The sequence below is a fragment of the Cynocephalus volans genome, chromosome 3 (genome assembly GCF_027409185.1).
Source record: "Cynocephalus volans isolate mCynVol1 chromosome 3, mCynVol1.pri, whole genome shotgun sequence".
In the NCBI taxonomy this organism is placed as follows: domain Eukaryota; kingdom Metazoa; phylum Chordata; class Mammalia; order Dermoptera; family Cynocephalidae; genus Cynocephalus; species Cynocephalus volans.
In genome coordinates, this window is record NC_084462.1 from 154,137,703 (window position 1) to 154,155,264 (window position 17,562).

The 17,562-nt window shown below is 44.1% G+C and overlaps 1 protein-coding gene across 5 annotated transcripts in view; it reads right to left on the bottom strand.

Moving 5' to 3' along the window:
• Positions 1-620: 620 nt before the first annotated feature.
• ZFYVE1 (zinc finger FYVE-type containing 1) overlaps positions 621-17,562 on the bottom strand; it is a 49,495-nt gene continuing 32,553 nt past the window's right edge. For 2 of the 5 annotated variants that reach the window (XM_063090406.1, XM_063090405.1), the window contains exons 5-12: positions 10,981-11,087; positions 8,524-8,632; positions 7,879-7,976; positions 7,678-7,795; positions 5,757-5,927; positions 4,612-4,792; positions 3,905-4,018; positions 621-2,373 (exon numbers count right to left, since the gene is read on the bottom strand). In XM_063090406.1, coding sequence (XP_062946476.1) covers positions 2,141-2,373; positions 3,905-4,018; positions 4,612-4,792; positions 5,757-5,927; positions 7,678-7,795; positions 7,879-7,976; positions 8,524-8,632; positions 10,981-11,087 — 1,131 coding nt within the window. In that variant the 3' untranslated portion in view covers positions 621-2,140. Of the gene's footprint in view, positions 2,374-3,904; positions 4,019-4,611; positions 4,793-5,756; positions 5,928-7,677; positions 7,796-7,878; positions 7,977-8,523; positions 8,633-10,980; positions 11,088-12,214; positions 12,304-17,562 lie in introns of those variants that run through there. The other 3 variants (XR_010022920.1, XM_063090408.1, XM_063090407.1) reach the window with 3 other exon arrangements.

A 17,562-nucleotide genomic window follows, 5' to 3' on the forward strand; every position in this document is an offset into this window, starting at 1 on the left:
CCCCCATGGACGTTGATTTGACAGCTCCCCAAGTGAAACCTGGAGAACCAAAACTGTCACCTGCTATCACAGAGCTGCGCAGCACCAACTCAGCTGCCCACAGGGGCCAGGCCAGCTTAGCTCAGCCTGTGCTGTGGCCCTCCCCACCCCCACCTAGTCCCCATCTCCACTGTGAAAAGTCTGAGGAACAGCCAAAAGTACAAGACAAAAGCATGATGGTGAGTGAGAGCGTGTGGAGCCCTCTAGTCACTAGAAAGAGTCCTGTGCCCATCAGTTATCACCTAAAGGAATAGGAACTGAAGAAATACTCATGACAATCACATGAGCTGGTCTGGGGCATGCTACCTAAAAGCTGAGAGAAAACATTCTGAGATTAAAACCCAACTCCACATGACAATGGTTTTATGGTTCTGGCTATGCTTTTTCCAAAAAAAAAAAAAAAAAATTTGTATTTGTCAGACTGATAAAAAGGTATTTACAGGTAAAATATTTCCACCCTAGAAATATGCCTCACTTGGCTTCTGCTCTGAAAGCCACCAGCTACTCTCCCATCAGCTGGAAAGGGGGTGGTGAGCAAGACTTACTGATGGAGTTAGAGGAAAGAGCCAGCACAGTCCACATTCCACAGGAAGATTGCTTTATAATGGCAAATTTGATAATACACAGTTCTAGGGTAGGGCCTCAGTCACTGGGCCACAGGAGGCAGTAAGGGACAGGTCTGAGAAGGACCGGCATCCTCCAGGGCTCATGTCACACTGATACTCATGCCAGGAACGACCGCCCATGTACCTCCCTGAAGCTCAACCCACCCACCGGTTCAGTCAAGAACTATGTTGCTTCAATTCTTCATTTTTGGCCATTGAAGATAAAATCCACCATGATGACAGGATTTTAGCACAACAGTCTCTTTCCAGTCCAGATAGATATGTAGATGTCCCAGCTCTTGATAAAAAAAGTTCATTTGACTTCTTTTGTAAGGATCGAAGAGATAGAATTTCTTTATGATTTGTTGAAATATTTATATATATATATACCTTAAAAAAAAAAAAACTAGCAGTCCATTCTGTGCTGTTTCCCTGGAAGGTTTCTCACAATACCTGCCCTCCAATAGCTAGAGAGGTGGCATGTCTGGGAACAAAGAATTAAGACACTTTAAAATAAGCAATAAAAAATCCTAGTGCGACACTCAGAAGCAAATCATGGACTTGAGCAGGCAGGGGTGGGGGCATGGGGGGTTGAGGTGGGGAACACGGCAGGTGCTCGGACTTAGGAGCCAAGTGCGGCCTTTTAGGAAAGCCCAGTGGAGACAGCCAGAAGTGTCAGCACGCAGGAAACGCTGCCAGGGAAGGCCCGTTTCCTTCTGTGCTCTCCCTAGTACGAGGGACACCCCCCCAGTGCCTGCATTTTGACTTCTCAGGGCTGAACACCGACCTCTGAGCCTCCACCCACTCTGGTGACCTGCACGCTGAGTTGGGTGGTCTCTGACTAAAACACGCTTAAGCCAAGAACTGGGATTGGATCCCCGGAGGGCGCAGGCAGAATTGGCCTTCGGCTGCTCTGAGCACACGCACCTGGAGGCGGCTTCCCCAGGCAACTCGGAGGCGCGGCGGGGCAAGCCAGGGAAGGAGAGGCTTCCAGGACGGGGCGAGAAGCAGCAGCAGGTGACCCGCGACACAGTGGCTTTGGGCTGGGCTCGGCTTTGTGGGGAAGACCTATGGCCACTGCCACCTCCTCCCTGCGCTGGGGACAGACTGTGGTAAGTCTCTGCAGCCAGCCACAGCCTCAATACACTCCAAGTTCCTTTCATATGTCCATATGGAGATATATATATATATATATATATATATATGTATACATACACACACATATATATATTTATTATTTTTAAATGAAATAAATGCAACGGATTCAGGTTCATTCCCCTTTACCATGAGCTGCTCGGTCCCCTGCCCTGAGGGGTTCTTGCCTTCAGGCCTGCCACCAGGCTCGGCCCCCACTGAGGGAAAGTGGCCCCAGGATGAGGAGAGGAGAGGACAAACACCGCAAGAGGTGACCGGGAGAAGGCCCTACCTCAACAAGACTTCGGCTTCTAACCCTGAGAACCTAAGGAATTGTGAGGGACTCGGAGAGGGAGCTGGGGTTAAAGGTCACCGGGCTTTTTATTGCAGTTGAAGCAGACTCGGACAGGATGGTCCCAGCCACGAGAGGGGACAGCCCGCCGGTCATGAGAGCACTCATCACAGAATCCCTGTCCACAGGCCCTGCAGTGGTGCTTGGACAGCTTGACGCTGAACTCCTTGCGGCAGTTGTGGCAGTGCAGGATCTCATGGTCAGGCACCCAGTAGGCCGGCCTGGCTGCATCCTTGACCAGACCTGTGGCAGGGAAGGAACAACAATGGTCAGGACACACAAAACCCAATACCCTGAGTCCCAACTGGCAAGAAGACATCCTAAGTCACTTACTGGCTTGCAATCCCAATTGCACCCAAAATTACCACAGAGCTTTTAGAACATGCAGATGCCCAGCCTCCACCCCTTACCGTCAGATCAGAATCTTTGGGGCTGGGCCTAGGTATTGATATTTATGTATCTATTAAGCTCGCCACGTGATCTTAGAGTGCAGGTGCACTAAGAACCACTGGAGGAACTATCAAGAAGTCCAGATTCTGGAGTCAGACGTACTTTCATTCAAATTCCATTTGCACTGAGCACAAGTTCATTAGGAGCTCAGGATTAAGAGAGGTTACTTAACCTCTCAGGGGCTTACTCATCTTTAACAACCCACCTTCAAGAGCTGTTATGGGGATGACAAGAAATAATGTGTCTAACACACTGGACTGGGGCCCAACACTCGGTGGGGGTGTGGTTAGTGAGCAGTTGGTGAGCACAGTTGACAAGCCATCAGTGCCAAGGGCAGCCATGCCTCTGCCAGGTACACTTGAAGGCAGCTACAACCTGAGCGTCAAGCCTGGGCAAATCTATTTAGTCCTACACCCTTGAGTCAAAGGCTCATCATCTACTCATTTCATGAGCCACTTTACTTACCACCCACCCAGGAGTCTTTGGTCTCTTCCCTACAATGAGCCAAACTGCCCCAGGCCCGGCCAAGCCTGCCTAAACCCTCCACACACTGGTTGGCTACAGGTACCCCTCGCATCTGGAGCTGAGTACCTATCTTAAACCTTAAATTAAATTAGTAACAGGTTGGCTGGTGTAATGGATGAAAGACAGCCACAGATTTTATGACACTCCGGTCCCTTCCCTTGAATCTAGGCAGGTTCTGTGACTACAATAGTCTACAAGAGACTATTTGCAGAATAGTAGAAGAGCCTGTTTGCAGGCCCAGGCCTTAAGAGACTGGCAGCTTCTACTTCCTGTCTCTAGAACATTAGCTCTCGGAACCCTGAGCCACCACTTCAGAACAACTACCACTGGAGAAACTATGTGAAGAGACCTGGAGGACACAAGGAGAGGGAGAGGGGGCCTGCTTTTCCAGCTGTCCCTGTCAAGACACCCAGCATGTTAGTGAGGTCAGCTTGGACCCTTGAGACCAGTCCAGCTGCCATCCTGGAAAACCAGGCACCACTACTTGGAGAATAATTATCCTTCCTAACTTCAAGACCTACAAAGTTGTACAACATCATAACATGGTTGTTGTTTTAAGCCTTTATATTCTAAGGTAGTTTGTTATAGAGTAGTTTGTTATGGTATAAGAGGATGGCCTCCAAGAATAAACATGAAACCACTAAGGTATTCAGCAGAAGCACATGTAAATTTTTAATTGATTTCTTGCTGCCCAACTCAATCTAGGTTGGCAAGCCTTTGACAAAAATGACATCCCAGGGCATCCCGAAACCCCTCATCCCACATACACCACACCCAAGAGAAGCACTGCCAGGCCCACCTAGTGGTATGTCAATAGCTGTCACCACAGCTCCCAAGGTGTTCTGCACAGCCTCGCCCACCTTCCGAGCAATCAGTGTTCCACCTTCATCGTCCGCCTGAGCTTCAATAACATCTGCAGACAATGATAAAGGAAAAGCTGTTGCCTCTTAGTCACTTCCCAAATGGAAAACTCAGGGGGCAACAGCCGAGCACTTTGGATTTTTCTCCCAGGGTCCCACTGTGTTGTCCTGCAATGATTGCGAGGGTCTGGGCTGTCCCGACCCTCAGCCCAGATCCTGAAACTGGGTGGCATCTTACTAGTCCTTTACCTGCAACCCTCGAGCTATTTTATAACCTTTTTCTAAAGTAAGCCAGAAGGTTCTGGGAGCATGACCTAGAACCTTCTCCGGAGAGAAGACACAGCCTAAGCCATCTCTGGCAAACACTGAAACCTTTTCAGAAATCAACTGCTACGTGTATTTCCTTCCCTCAGAAGCACCTCTGAAGCTCAGAGTGCAATTCAACCTCCCTGAGGAATAGCACCCACAGGCTCTGTTAACAAAGAGCTTGGAGGATGACTGGCCAAGTCCAGAGGATCAGGAGTTCTCAGAAGAGTGATGCGGTTAGGATCAGAGTTGGGGCACGCGGGAGTCCAGTTCCCAACACTCAGTGCCAAGGAGGGAGGTTCTCCCCCTCCACCCTTGCAGCTCCCGGGCCCCACGTTACCTAACTGGACATTCCTGGCATCGTAGCAGTTGTCACACACCCGCACAGGTGCAGGGCCCCAGCCCCGCTCGGGCACTGGCCGGGTCTTGGATGAACAGCTGTCGCAGAAGCCCTCCCCACAGGCCCGGCAGTGATGCTTAGTGTCGTTATCTTTAAAGGATGTCGCACACTTGTTGCAGCTCTATTCCAAGCCCAAAACAAAACAGAGAGGCAGGTGTCTGCTCAGCTGAGAAAGTCAACAAGACATGAGGGAGCAACCAGAAACCAAGGGAGGTTGATTTCAGCTCAACAAGAACAAAAACTTTCTAGTAATGAGGAAAGGAAGTGGAAAGGAAGCTAGGTAAGTAGTGAGCTTCCTGTCACAAAGCGTTTGGGCTGAAGCTCAGTGCTCTTTGCTTTGGGTGCTGTAGAGATTTATGTATCAAGCTGAGGATGACACTAAATGACCTCCAAAGGCCCCTTTTTTCCCAGATTCTGTATCTACGACCTCAGACATCTTGAGCAATAATAATTGGCTCTCACAGGTGAGAAAACTAAAACCCACCACAAAGAAAATACTTGCAGAATAACACAAAGGGAAATAAGTGGGCAAAGAGGACACTGGTTGCCTCAACACATCCTGCCCTCTCCAATACTCTTGGAGCCCATGTCACTGGGAGAAAAACTGTGCACCTCTGCCTTGGGTTGAATGACCCCCAAAGCTTAATTCCCACTGTAACTGTTGAGGGTGGGAAATCCTATTATGGTAATTGAAAGGTGGGGCCTTGAAAAGGTGATTAGGTTGTAAAACTGTGCAGTAGTGAAGGGATTAAAAATAGAGGTCAGGGGCGTGGTTCTGAGGGCTTTAAAAGGGGAGTGAATGAGGCGGTTGCTGTCTCTGCTGTGCCATTTCCGCAGCGTGGTACCCTGCCGTCACTGAAGACAGCCCTCATCAGCTGTGTTCCCTGGACTCTGGACTTCCTAGCCCCTGAAACTGTAAGCAATAAATTTCGTGTTCTTTATAAAATACCCAGTTCCGTGTATTTTGTTCTAAACAACAGAAACAGACTAGTACAGCCTCCCTCACAGAACAAGCCTAGCACAGGGCAGAGCAGCAAAAGCAGGGCAGCTGTGCCAGGGACAGAGGGCATCCTGCCACCCCATACCAGGATCTGGGAGTTGGGCCTCCAGTAGGCAGGGGCGATCTGGTCTGTCAGCCAGGAAGTCACAGCCTTGGTGGGCCCCAGACTAAGCTCAGACACCGACTGAGCCATGAAGTTCATCCCGTCCAACAGGCGCTGGGCGGCATTGCTGTTGTCCTTCAGGAATCCATCAGTCTGAAACGAAAACGTAGGCTCCCGTCATGCTCGGAGTGAAGGGAGCAAAAGGAAGCAGGGAGAGGGGTCTTTGGGGACCTGCACACTCACCACAGCCAACTCAGATTCAGAAACTCCCCAGGGGACCTGCACACTCACCACAGCCAACTCAGATTCAGAAACTCCCCAGCAGGGGAGAATGGGGACAGCCAGGAATCTCTCTGGCTTCTAGGCAATACTCATCTAGTCTCTTCAAGGTGATCAGAGACTCAATGTGCAGTGTTCAATTCAGGACTGACTTTGCCCATACGATACAGGAGATGACACCTCCTCCAGGAAGCCCCCCATCCCAGGCTCAGTTAGGAGTCCTTCCTCTCATCTCCTCTAATACCTATACATCTCTAGGGACCCTATTTCTGTGTGCAAGTGCAGTATCTATTTACATCTCTGACTCCCTATTAGACTGAACTCTCTGAAAACAATAACCTATCTTTTTCATTTTTTATTTTTGTACAGAGTCTAGCTCAATTCTGGGCACACAGTACTTGACAACAAATACTGAAATAATGAATGAATAAATGAATGAACAAACAAAAAAACAGAAAGGGAAGCACCTACAATCTCCTAAATCCCAAGGACTATGAGGAATGTAGCCTAAGATTAAACTACTGTACTACTGTTTTTCTGGAATATAAGCTATCTTACCATTTACACTTTCTCACTTTAAGGTCACATTAAATCCTTGAGACAGGATGGCCTAGGCCATTATACCAAGGGGATGGGCTCCAGAAATGGGACCTCACTATAATAACAAATTACAGTAGGCCTGGAAATTGGAAAAAAGAGAAAAGTAAGAAAATCTTCAGGTTTCATGATACCTATAGGATATAAGAAAGCTAAAAGGTGGATCTGCAGGTAGAACTGTTAGGCTGAATGGTGACTTTAGGAATTACCCAGCAAGGGTAACAACACAGAGTAAAATAAGTTCCTTAGAGAAAATCACTTGTCTTTTTTTTCCATGAGGAAAAAGGTTTTGGATTTGTTGTGATTTACAGATAATTCCAAGTGTGAATAGTGGTTTAATGCAGAATAAAAGTACCATATCACTGCCTCATAAACAAATTTGTTCTTCCAACATCTTGAATTCAAGTCAAATTAAAAAATAGTAATTAAAGGTCTGCAGTAATCCCACTTCTTAGAATATTATTCAAGAAAATTTCCCAAAACACAGGAATGGCTTTCTTATATGAAGATGGTCACTATAGCATTTTCTTTGACAATGGAAAATCATAAACAGTATAAATGTCCAAAAAGAAGGGAATGGTGACTCAAAATGTAACCGTGGGCAGAATATTATACCATGATTACAAATGCAAATCGTGAAAAGTAGAAGCGATGTGGAAAAAAATACTAAATAAAATTGTGTTATGAGAAAAAAGCAGAAAAATGACGTGTAAATTATAATCGCATCTATAAAAACATGTATATGGAAAACGAATGAGGAGAACATGAAAAAATGAAGTTTTATTTGCCAAAGGAGAACTCTAGATTAATTTTTTTTAATTTTATTTAAAGTTGTGTTTTAATTTACGCAATTAAAAATTAAAACAGTGAAGGCCTAGAACAAGAAAGGCTCTCCAGATCATGCCTTTCTAAACCACCAATATATCAAAATTCATGGTTAACCTTAATTATAAACAAGTTCCACTTTTCCACACACATGATAACTGAACAATAGAGAAAGAAGAAAAACAAAGAAAAAAGTTCTTACTCCAGGCCACACATGCACAATCTCTGTCCGCACCACTGTATCCACAGGATCTTGGTTCCCAAACCAGTACTGCCGGCTACGATAGATCACGCCACAGTTAGGACATTCGATCACATACCTACAAGGGAGGCAAAATACCCAGTCAGGTGCCAGGGGAGACAAACACACCAAAACCTCTTTAGCTATGTGAATGAAACTCACCCAGACCAGGCATACTTTGCGAGACCCATCCAGGGAGAGTCGGTGGAAGCAGACGTTTTGGGCACTACGCTGACTTCCTTGCCCCTCTCATAGCAGGCCTGAAACATGGAGCACTCTGCCAGCTTATTCTAGGTACACCAGACCCGTGACCTCTTCACATCCCCCATCCAGCTCGACTCCCCGCAAACCATACCAGCTAAAGATTACAGACCCTGAGTTTAGCATCTCAGAGGAAGGTGCTAACATTTCTGTAAAAAAGCCAGTTCCCTGAATGATATTGAATTGAATGTGTACCCATCCCAGTCCCCAAAACTGAGCTCTTCACAGACAGGAGAAATCTATCAAAGCTAGTTTCCTGAAAAGCACTTCTGCTCTTAGGAAAAATGAATAGTCACCGTATATGACCCTTACAAACAAGCTCGACAGAATGAGGGGGGAAATAAGCTTAAAAATTAAACACAGGGGGCCCCAGCACTGAACTGTTGAGTTCTTTTGGTTAGAGCTGGGGAGAAGTTCCAGACTTATTTAATTTGAATATCAAATAGTTTGGGATGCAGCAAAGGGCAGCCCCAAGGCAGTCTTTCCAAAAGGAGAGGGTAGCCAGCAAGCCAGCTGCTGGAGCAGGGAGAGGCTCAGAGGACTCACCTTGCAGGTGTACACTCGGTTGTCATACTGGTGGGAGTATCTGCAGCGGCTCTTGGCTTCATGAGGCACTCCTTCCTTCCCATGATTCATGCTATTCTTACATCCAACCCTGAGGGAAGCCCAAAAACTGACAATGAAACAGCTAAAGGAACCAATGCCACTTACACAGAAGAGTCGAACCTAAGCCAGGCACAGGGCCAAAACTAGACCTTGGTTACTAACTGGGCTTTGGATGCTGAGCACAGAGAGGGCAGTTCATCTCAGAAACCTACATGCCTCTGTTCCACTCGCAATCAATAGCACTACAGAGACAGACCCAGACCAACTATTACTTCTATATGAGGGAAAAGGGGAAAAGGAATCTCTTCTTGGAAAAACTACCTGGCTCCTCAGCAGAAATGGAAGAGCCAGAAGACACCAACTTGAGCACAGATAAAAAGTGAATGGCTCATTCCTGAGAGGAAACTCAAAAATCCAAACAGGATGAAATGAAAAGTTTAACCAGAACAGGCTGCCAAGATGCAAAACAAAAACCAACCCCCAAAACTTGGCAATGCATTAAGGTGAGGCTTAAACTGAACATGAAAACCGTCCAGATGAACAGTGATCTCTGCCATCCTGACAATGCAAAAACAGATCGGGACTTCAGAATTTTACCATGATAAAAGGGAAAGTTCTGGAAATCCTGATGAGGCTGTTAGAATGGAAAAGCAATGCTCCAACAGTCCTTCAGCTCCTCATGCTGGGCTCATGGGGTGAGCAAGTCACAATGGCAATGAACATCCCTCTTCCCTTTCCAAGCTAAACTCTCCAAGATAATCCTTAGTTCTCCCTAGCCCAGGCTGCATAATCCAAGAGCCAAGTCCTCTTCACCAAGGTCACAGGTGGTTCAGAACCCAGCAGGTAAACTATAGGGGTCAATACAAAAAAGCCATTCATAACAGAAGTAGGCTCAGGTCTCCTCCGTAGATGGACAAGTGTAGAGGACACAGGCAGTGGTCCTGAGAGGAACAAAGAATTCGGTGGTGTAGGGGCCTGCAGGAGGTTGGGGGCGGGGTGGGTAAGGAGTGTCTACAGGCCATGAAGACTGCATTCTGACCTTGCCATGCTGCATTTCAATCCCCTGGGCCCCACGAGACAAGTCACCAGACTGATATGATAGCCATCAGCAGCTCAAACTCATCTAGTGACCCATAAGGTGTGGTCCCAATGAACATCAGCATAACCTGGGAATTTATTAAAAATGCAAATTCTCAGGCCCCAACTCTGACCTACTGAGTCAGAAACTGTGGGGGCAGGCCCAGCAATGTTTTTTGGTTTTGTTTTTGTTTTAATTTTAACTTCTTAATATACATTGTAGTCGATTTTCATGACCCTTTACCCGTTCCCAGCAATCTGTCTTAACACTCCCTTCAGGTTTTTCTGATATAGTACATTCTAAAATTTGAGAATCATGCTCTAATCCTCTGTAACAAGGTGAGGTCCATGGACTAGCAGCACAGACATCACCAGGGAGCTTGTTAGAAATGCAGAATCTCAGGCCCTGCCCAGACCTGCTGAGCCAGAGTCTGCATTTTCACAAAATCTCAAGGTGAGGCATATGCAGATTAAAGTGTGAAAAGGACTGCTCTAACTCAACATTCTCAGCTCAGGCTACACATTAGAATCATCTGAGGAGCCTTTTAAATACACTGATGCTGAGGCCCCACCTTGATCAGTAAAATGAGATTCCCTAAAGATGGAGCCCCAGCCTCAGTAATTTTGAAAGCTCCCCAGAAAATTCTAATACGCTCTAAGCATTTACCATCACCGTGAAAGAAATCACCTCGGATCAATACCACAGCACTCTGCACACATGGGGCACTCAAATTTTAGCTGAATATATATAGAACACTGTGAATAAGTGATTCACTCAAATATTAGTTGAATAAACTGAATACTATTGAAAGCCCTGGTGGAAGAACCATATAAAAGCAGGCAACCCAAAGTTTTCTGCCATAAAAACTGCCCAAACCAGAAGCCAGTCAATTTTACATCTACACCAGGTTGGAATTTTCAGGGGATTATTCATAATTGTGTGTCCTTGAAGCCTTTGCTACCTCTACTACCTCTAAGTGTGGTCCCCAGACCATGAGGATCTTGAGGGAACTTGTTGAAAATGTACCATCTCAGGCCTCACCCCAGATCTTTTAAATCATAACCCGTAACTTAGCCAGAACCAGAGTGACTTGTATGCACACTTTAGTCTGAGAAGCACTACTCTAAGCCTCTACTCTAAGCTCCTCTTTAAGTCAGGGGCAGAGCCGAGAAGCACGCTGGGAGTTTCCCAGGCTTCTATCCCAGTTCTATCCCAGGCCTATCACAGGCGCTCACTTGGAGTTTACTAGGCCATGGAACTATCTCAGCATAGGAAAAATGTCTCAAGGTGGTGGGCGGGAGATTGCTGGCCTCACTTACCCACAGCTGAGGCACAAGGAGGAGCAGGTGAAGTACTCATCTGGAAAAAAGGAGCTGTGCGCCATCTGGTCATCAGGGATCTCACCGCTGAAGCGGTCGCTCAATGCCTGCCGAGGAGAGAAGGTGACACACGAAGGCACTCAGGAGACAGCCCTGTGCTCTGGCCCTTTCACTACTCTTTGCCTTTCTAAGATCCCCTCACTGCTGGCATATTTCTTAATAAGCACCAGAGCAAAGGAGGGAACCCAATAACTTCTGCTCATTACTCTCGACCCTCTTGACCCAACCTGCACCAAGCCTTACCAAAGCAAACCTTGGAAAGAACCAGCCCATTTCCCAAGAGGTCAAAATTAAGCAGTTACTGTTCTCTCCTAATAGCCTTGGAGGTTATAAACACGTCACACATTCAAGACCATCACAAATATTGACCATTGCCCATCTCATCTTTGGAAAGCTGGGACCAAGAAACCAAGACTCATGAGAGTGACTCCTCTTTAAGTCAGGGGCAGAGCCAAGAAGCGAGCTGGGAGTTTCCTGGGCTTCTAGCCCAGTTCTAACCACAGGTGCTCACTTGGGGTTTCATAGGCCACAGAACTATCTCAACGTAGAAAAAAATGTCATTAGCCAAAAAAACAAGGAAGAAGAATTATAATGTTTGGCTGCTGCTTATCAACTCTAACCTAAAAGATAGCAAATGGCCAGAATAAATGACAAGAAGAAAGTATATGCAAAGCAAACTAAAAATGTTATGTTTGCTTTTTCACTCATTAGCTTCCATTTCTAATCCTCTGTTTTCACTCATTAGATTATACTGAGAGTATTTTTCAGGCTGATTACAGAAATGGGCTTTCCATGCGTTAAAAATCATTTAAATGCATGCTGTTCCAAGCTTCTAATTTTCAGTCTCTCAGTCTGAGGCAGCCAGGCACTATTTAGGGGAAGAGAAGGGAAAGTAGCCTAAACGAAAGGGCAAGATGTTATTTCCTTCAGTAAAAACAGCAGAAGAAATTTTAAGATGAGATTTAGAAAAAGGGCAGGTTAGGTTTTAAACTAAGGTTCTCAAGCTCTGAAGAGTTTCACTTCATGAGAACTTATTTAAGGTTCTTTTTATTATTTTTAATGAATTGCAGACACAAGTGCCTACAAAGGCACACCACATCAATTCTGAGTCAGGTCGGGTGTTAAGACAAGAGTAGTGGCCAGGAGTGTGTCGAACTGAGGGTGCACGACTCACCCAAGGACATTCAACTTCAGGTTCTGCAAGGATAATGCAGGCCCATAAATCACCATCTGTCAGCAGTGGCTGACCAAGAGCGATCCTGGACTTAGATCAACAAAAAGTGGTCGGACAAATAATATCACATATACGTCCTGTCCTTCTTGGGGGTAATTTTGTAAAGAGTAACTTGGTGAAAACATGAAGATTCTGAAAGAAAATATGAATGAATATGTTCCTGAGTACTAGTAAGCATAAATGAGAAGCATAATCACTCGTTAGTTGATACATCATTCTTCTCTCTCCTATTTCTAAATGTGACCCATCCCTCAAGGGATTTTTTTTTTTTTTTTTGGTTTCACCTGTTCCAATTTAGGCTTCCCAACCACTCCAGACCATATCACTCTCTGCATCACCTGAACTAGGTGGTTATTAATTATTGAGTAATTAGGCAACGATGCAAAGCTATAAGTCTGCTGTAGTCTCCCTTATCCAGTTTGTTACACTGTCAACCGCAGTCCAAAAATATTAAACAGAAATTCCAGAAATAACTCATAAATCACACACAATCCTGAGTAGTGTGATGAAATCTCGCCCTGGCCCGCCTGGAACATGATCCCTCCCTTTGTCCAGCGTGTCCATGCTCTAGACACTCCCTGCCTAGTAGTCACTGAGTGGCCCTCCAGGTTATCAGATTTACCATCGCGGTATCAGTGCCTGTGTTCAAGTCACCCTTACTTTACTTAATAATGGCCCCAAAACAGCAAAGTAGTGATGCCGGCAATTCAGATATGCCAAAGAGAAGCTGTAAAGTGCTTCCTTTAAGTGAAAAGGTAAAAGGTTCTCGACTTAATAAGTAAAGAAAAAAAAATCATATACTGAGGTTGCTAAGATCTACAGTAAGAATGAATCTTGTGAAGAAGGAGAAAGAAATCCATGCTAGTTTTGCTGCCATACCTCAGTGTACAAAAGTTTCAGCCGCGGTACATGGTAAGTGCTTAGTTAAGATGGAGAAGGCATTAAATGTGTGATTGGAAGACAGGAACAGAAACATATTCCGATTGGCAGCAACTGGATTTAGTAAAGTTCACAATTTCAAGCATTCTCTGGGGGTGATGGAATGTATCCCCTTAGAATAAGGGGGAAGTACTGTATGAATTTACCTCCCAGACTAGATCATAAATGCAGTGAAAGCAGTTTCCTACCTTTGGTATCCTCCAAATCCTAGCAAAGGTCCTAATGGGCACTCAGCTAGGACCTTTGGAATGAAGTGTCCCAGCACCAACCCACCATTCACATGCCAACCCCACCCCTGGCCTTGCCCAAGGCTTCATCCCATGCCCACAGGCCTCTCAAATTTAAGGCTAACTACTCCCTAACTAGCCAAATTAATGATAACTCTTAAGGCTGTGTTTCTCAAACAGGCACTCAACTCTAGGGATACATGGTGGGAACACAGAGCATTATCTTCCTAATGCGTCAATGTACTGAAAGATTTGGACAGGAAGTTATTTTTATATGTATTTTTTTAAAGAGGCTATAGTATAAAACTAAATGGAAAATTTGCATAAATAGAACATGTGACTCTTAAAGTCATTTCAGCTTGTAGTTGGCAGCTTTGGAACTCTGTGCCTCTATTTCCTTATCTATAAAATGGCAATGCCAGTAGTATCTTCCTCAACAGGTCTCTTCACAGACAATATTGTGAAGATCAAATGAGGTTACTCAAGTACAGAACGTGGCATTGACCGAGAGCTCACAAAGAGTTAAACCATTATTAATATCATTTTTATTATTTTTAATGCTGAGAATTGTCTTATTTTCTTCCTTGGGCACTCTCTAATCCAGGTAATGCAGGAGATATGGGAACCTCTCTCCTTTCCGTGACAGTTCATTGGTCTTCATGGCTGGTTGCATTTGTGGGTGAATACATAGCTTCACAAAGATGTTCATGTATGTAATGAGGTGATCAAGAAACTCAGGAAAAAAGAGAAGATAGCTAAAGAATGTAGAAGCCACTATAGAAGGTATAAGGAAAACCAAAGAATAGTATCTTTTAGCCTCAGAGTTTTTTCTTTTAAACAGGTAACTGAAAGGCTAACCTAAACACTAGTTTTCCTAAGAAACAAATATCAAATTTAGCATGAATGCAATAGCTGGGTTGAATTCAGGAGGATGTCACCCCCCCAATAAATACAAAATTATAGCCCAGTAACAATGACAGCACAAGGTTCTTTCTGTTTCAACCCAACTGGCCTGGTTTACTTCTCTGAAAGTTCTTCTGAGAAATAGGGGGCATTTTTAAGTATCTCATGGCTTGGCATGAAACAGTCTACAGCCTGATTTCCCACTGTATTTATGCCCATAAAACCACCATCATTCCCTGCCCTAGACATATTAAGTCTTAGCTTGTGTTGTCCAAGGCAACAGTAACCTCTTATGACATCAGACGAGATCGGTGTGTTCAGGGTGCTATGGCCGTAGACCCTCTTATGACATCAGAAAGAGAAGAGCTCCTAGACAAAGCAACCTTATCACTGCAGATGCTGGTCACCCATCCTCTCACATGCTGCATAAGAGAACAAGCATGTCACTTCTTTCACAAGTCAGAAGCTGACAGTAATAAATCAGACCTTGACAAGCTTCAGGGGGCCTTACAAGAATAAAGGGTATGGGAATATAACAGTAACTCTTTAAAAAACACCCCATGTTAAGTGTTTTAGACACAAGGGTAGGAAGAAACTGTCCTTTCTCTATAACCTGATTTTTCTTTTCCAGTGTTGACATAACCTACCACCTAATCCATATACTTTGCCTGTTCCAAATTCCAAACCTCACATCATTCCACAATTTCTTGGGCTCTCCTGCTCCTGTGGCCCCAAAGCTGGAAGAGAAAGGCGGGGAAGGGCCTCTCCTGAGAAAGCTTGGGAAAGCATTTGAGGCAAGTCTGGAAAAGGTTGCCTGGAGACCAGATGATCTTGAACTTTAGTTGTCTTGGCAACAGTGTGGCTCTTTCTATTGTACCTATAAGGTTAACACTAGTCGTCAAGGGCTAGCAGTGAATTTCCTGACTCAAAATGGACATTCTTCTATAATCAATGATGCCATTCCCCAACATAATAACTTTATAAATACTTAATAGATTCTTGCCAATGTGATGGAATTGGAAAGTCAGAGTTTAGAGATCAGAAGCTAAAGATTACATAAAATCTATACAAATTCAACTTTAAAATTGTTCTCCCAATTATTCAGAACTGTAAGTATAGACAATCATAGTTAAGTCAATATTCAATTCCCTGTTATTCAATATTAATTCCCCTATTCAACAGGAACCTGAGCATCTCTTTCCTTTAAACAGATTTACCTGTTCAATGAGGGTATGCTCTGCCTATAGGTATCTGGGCTGCTGCTACACTGTGGATCCTGAGCAAAGGAGTGAATTGAATGGTCAAGAAGTAGGAAATAACCTAGCTAGAAAAAAAGGGACTGGGGCCTGAACCACAATGTGGCTGAACGGCAGGAGAAATGATCTTGTCAGCAGGGAGGGAGAATAAGGAAATCACTCCAGGCACATATGGGCAAGCCACAAGGACAGAAAGTGGCTGCAGATCTCCCTTTCTCTCTCTCTCTCTTACCTACCTACACACACACACACACACACACACACGCACTCTCTCTCTCTCTCTCTCTCGCCAAACTCTCATTCTTTCTCATTAAGCACATTTCCAAATCCACATTTTCTGTTCAATAATGAACACAAAAGGTAGCACCTGGACTTCCTTTGAATTCAATAGTGCTGCATTAATCAGGTAAAACCTCATAAATAAGACATAGCTAATAACTTTTGAAAAGAATACTAATGGCATTAAAAAGAATAAGGCATATATTATTTACTAATATAGAAAGATAACGAAGATGCATAGTTAAGTGAAAAAAGCAAACTGTAGAATAGTATTGCTATAGATTGGATGCCCCCCAACCTCACTGAGGCTTAATCCCCACTGTAGCTGTTGAGGGTGGGAAATCCCTTTATGGTAATTGAAAGGCAAGGCCTTGAAGAGATGATTAGATTGTAAGACCATGCTGTAGTGAATGGATTAATAATGGTGGTCAGGGGCATGGTTCTGAGAGCTTTAAAAGAAGAGCACACAAGAGGTTAGTCTCTCTAGGCTCCGCTATTTTCTGCCATGTGAGACCCCTGGGTCACTGTCACTCACCAGATGTGTTCCCTGCCTCAGAAACTATAAGCAATAAATTTTCTTTTCCTTATAAATTACCCACTTCCAAGTATTTTGTTATAAGCAACAGAAATGGACTAACACAGTATGAATGAATCTCATTATGAAAGAAAAAAATAGATATGTATAAAATATACATACGCTTATATAGCATTGAAAATTTCTAGAAGCATATACAATAAATTACTAACAATGGCTATCTGCAAAGTGAGAAGAGGACATGGGGAAGGAGAAAATAATTTAACTTCTCTATGAGCTCACTTATTTAGGAAGAAAAATACACACATTATATATATACTTATGTATGCACTTACGTAGCACTGCAAAATTCTAGAGGCATACGTAAGAAAGTATTAATAATGGTTTTCTCTACAGAGTGAGGAGGCGGAGGTGGGAAAGAAAATGGGACTTAACTTGTGCCTCACTTTCTACTTGAATTGTTTAACATGAACATACTTTGCTTTCATAATTTTTAAAGGGACATCTTCTTTTAATTAAAATAACCGAACATTTAAGTACTGCTTATGGGAATGCCTTTTCTAAAGGCCACTGGCAATACGTATCAGATACCTTTACTAATAGTCACATCCTCTGACCTCCTTAGAAGTAGAATAACCACTGAGAAGGTATATAGCATAGGATTAAAAGCTCTCTGGAGCCAGACTACCGGTTGAAATTCTCCACTGCTTACTAGGTGAGTCATCTCAGGCAAATTAATTAACCTCTATGTGCCTCAGTTTCCTTACCTCATACAGTTCGTATGAGGATTAAATCAATTAATAACACATGAAGTGCAGAGAGCAGTACATGGCATACAGTAAGCACTCCAGAAAGGCTGGCCAACAGTAGTGGGAGCAGCAATTTATCCTGAGGAAATAGGCAGAATGTGGACAAATATTTTTATATACAATATGCAATAGGGAAATGCAATAGGGAAAAATGGAAATCACTATTAAAATAAGGGCAGAATTACTAAGTGTAAAAAGTGATACATCCATATAAATGAAAAGCATGCAGCTATTTAAAAACCAAGTTTTCATAGACAATTTAAGGGCATGGAAAAAATGCTAGGCTTCAATGTTCTATGAAAAAAAGCATAGTACATAACTGCACGTACATACGTCATGA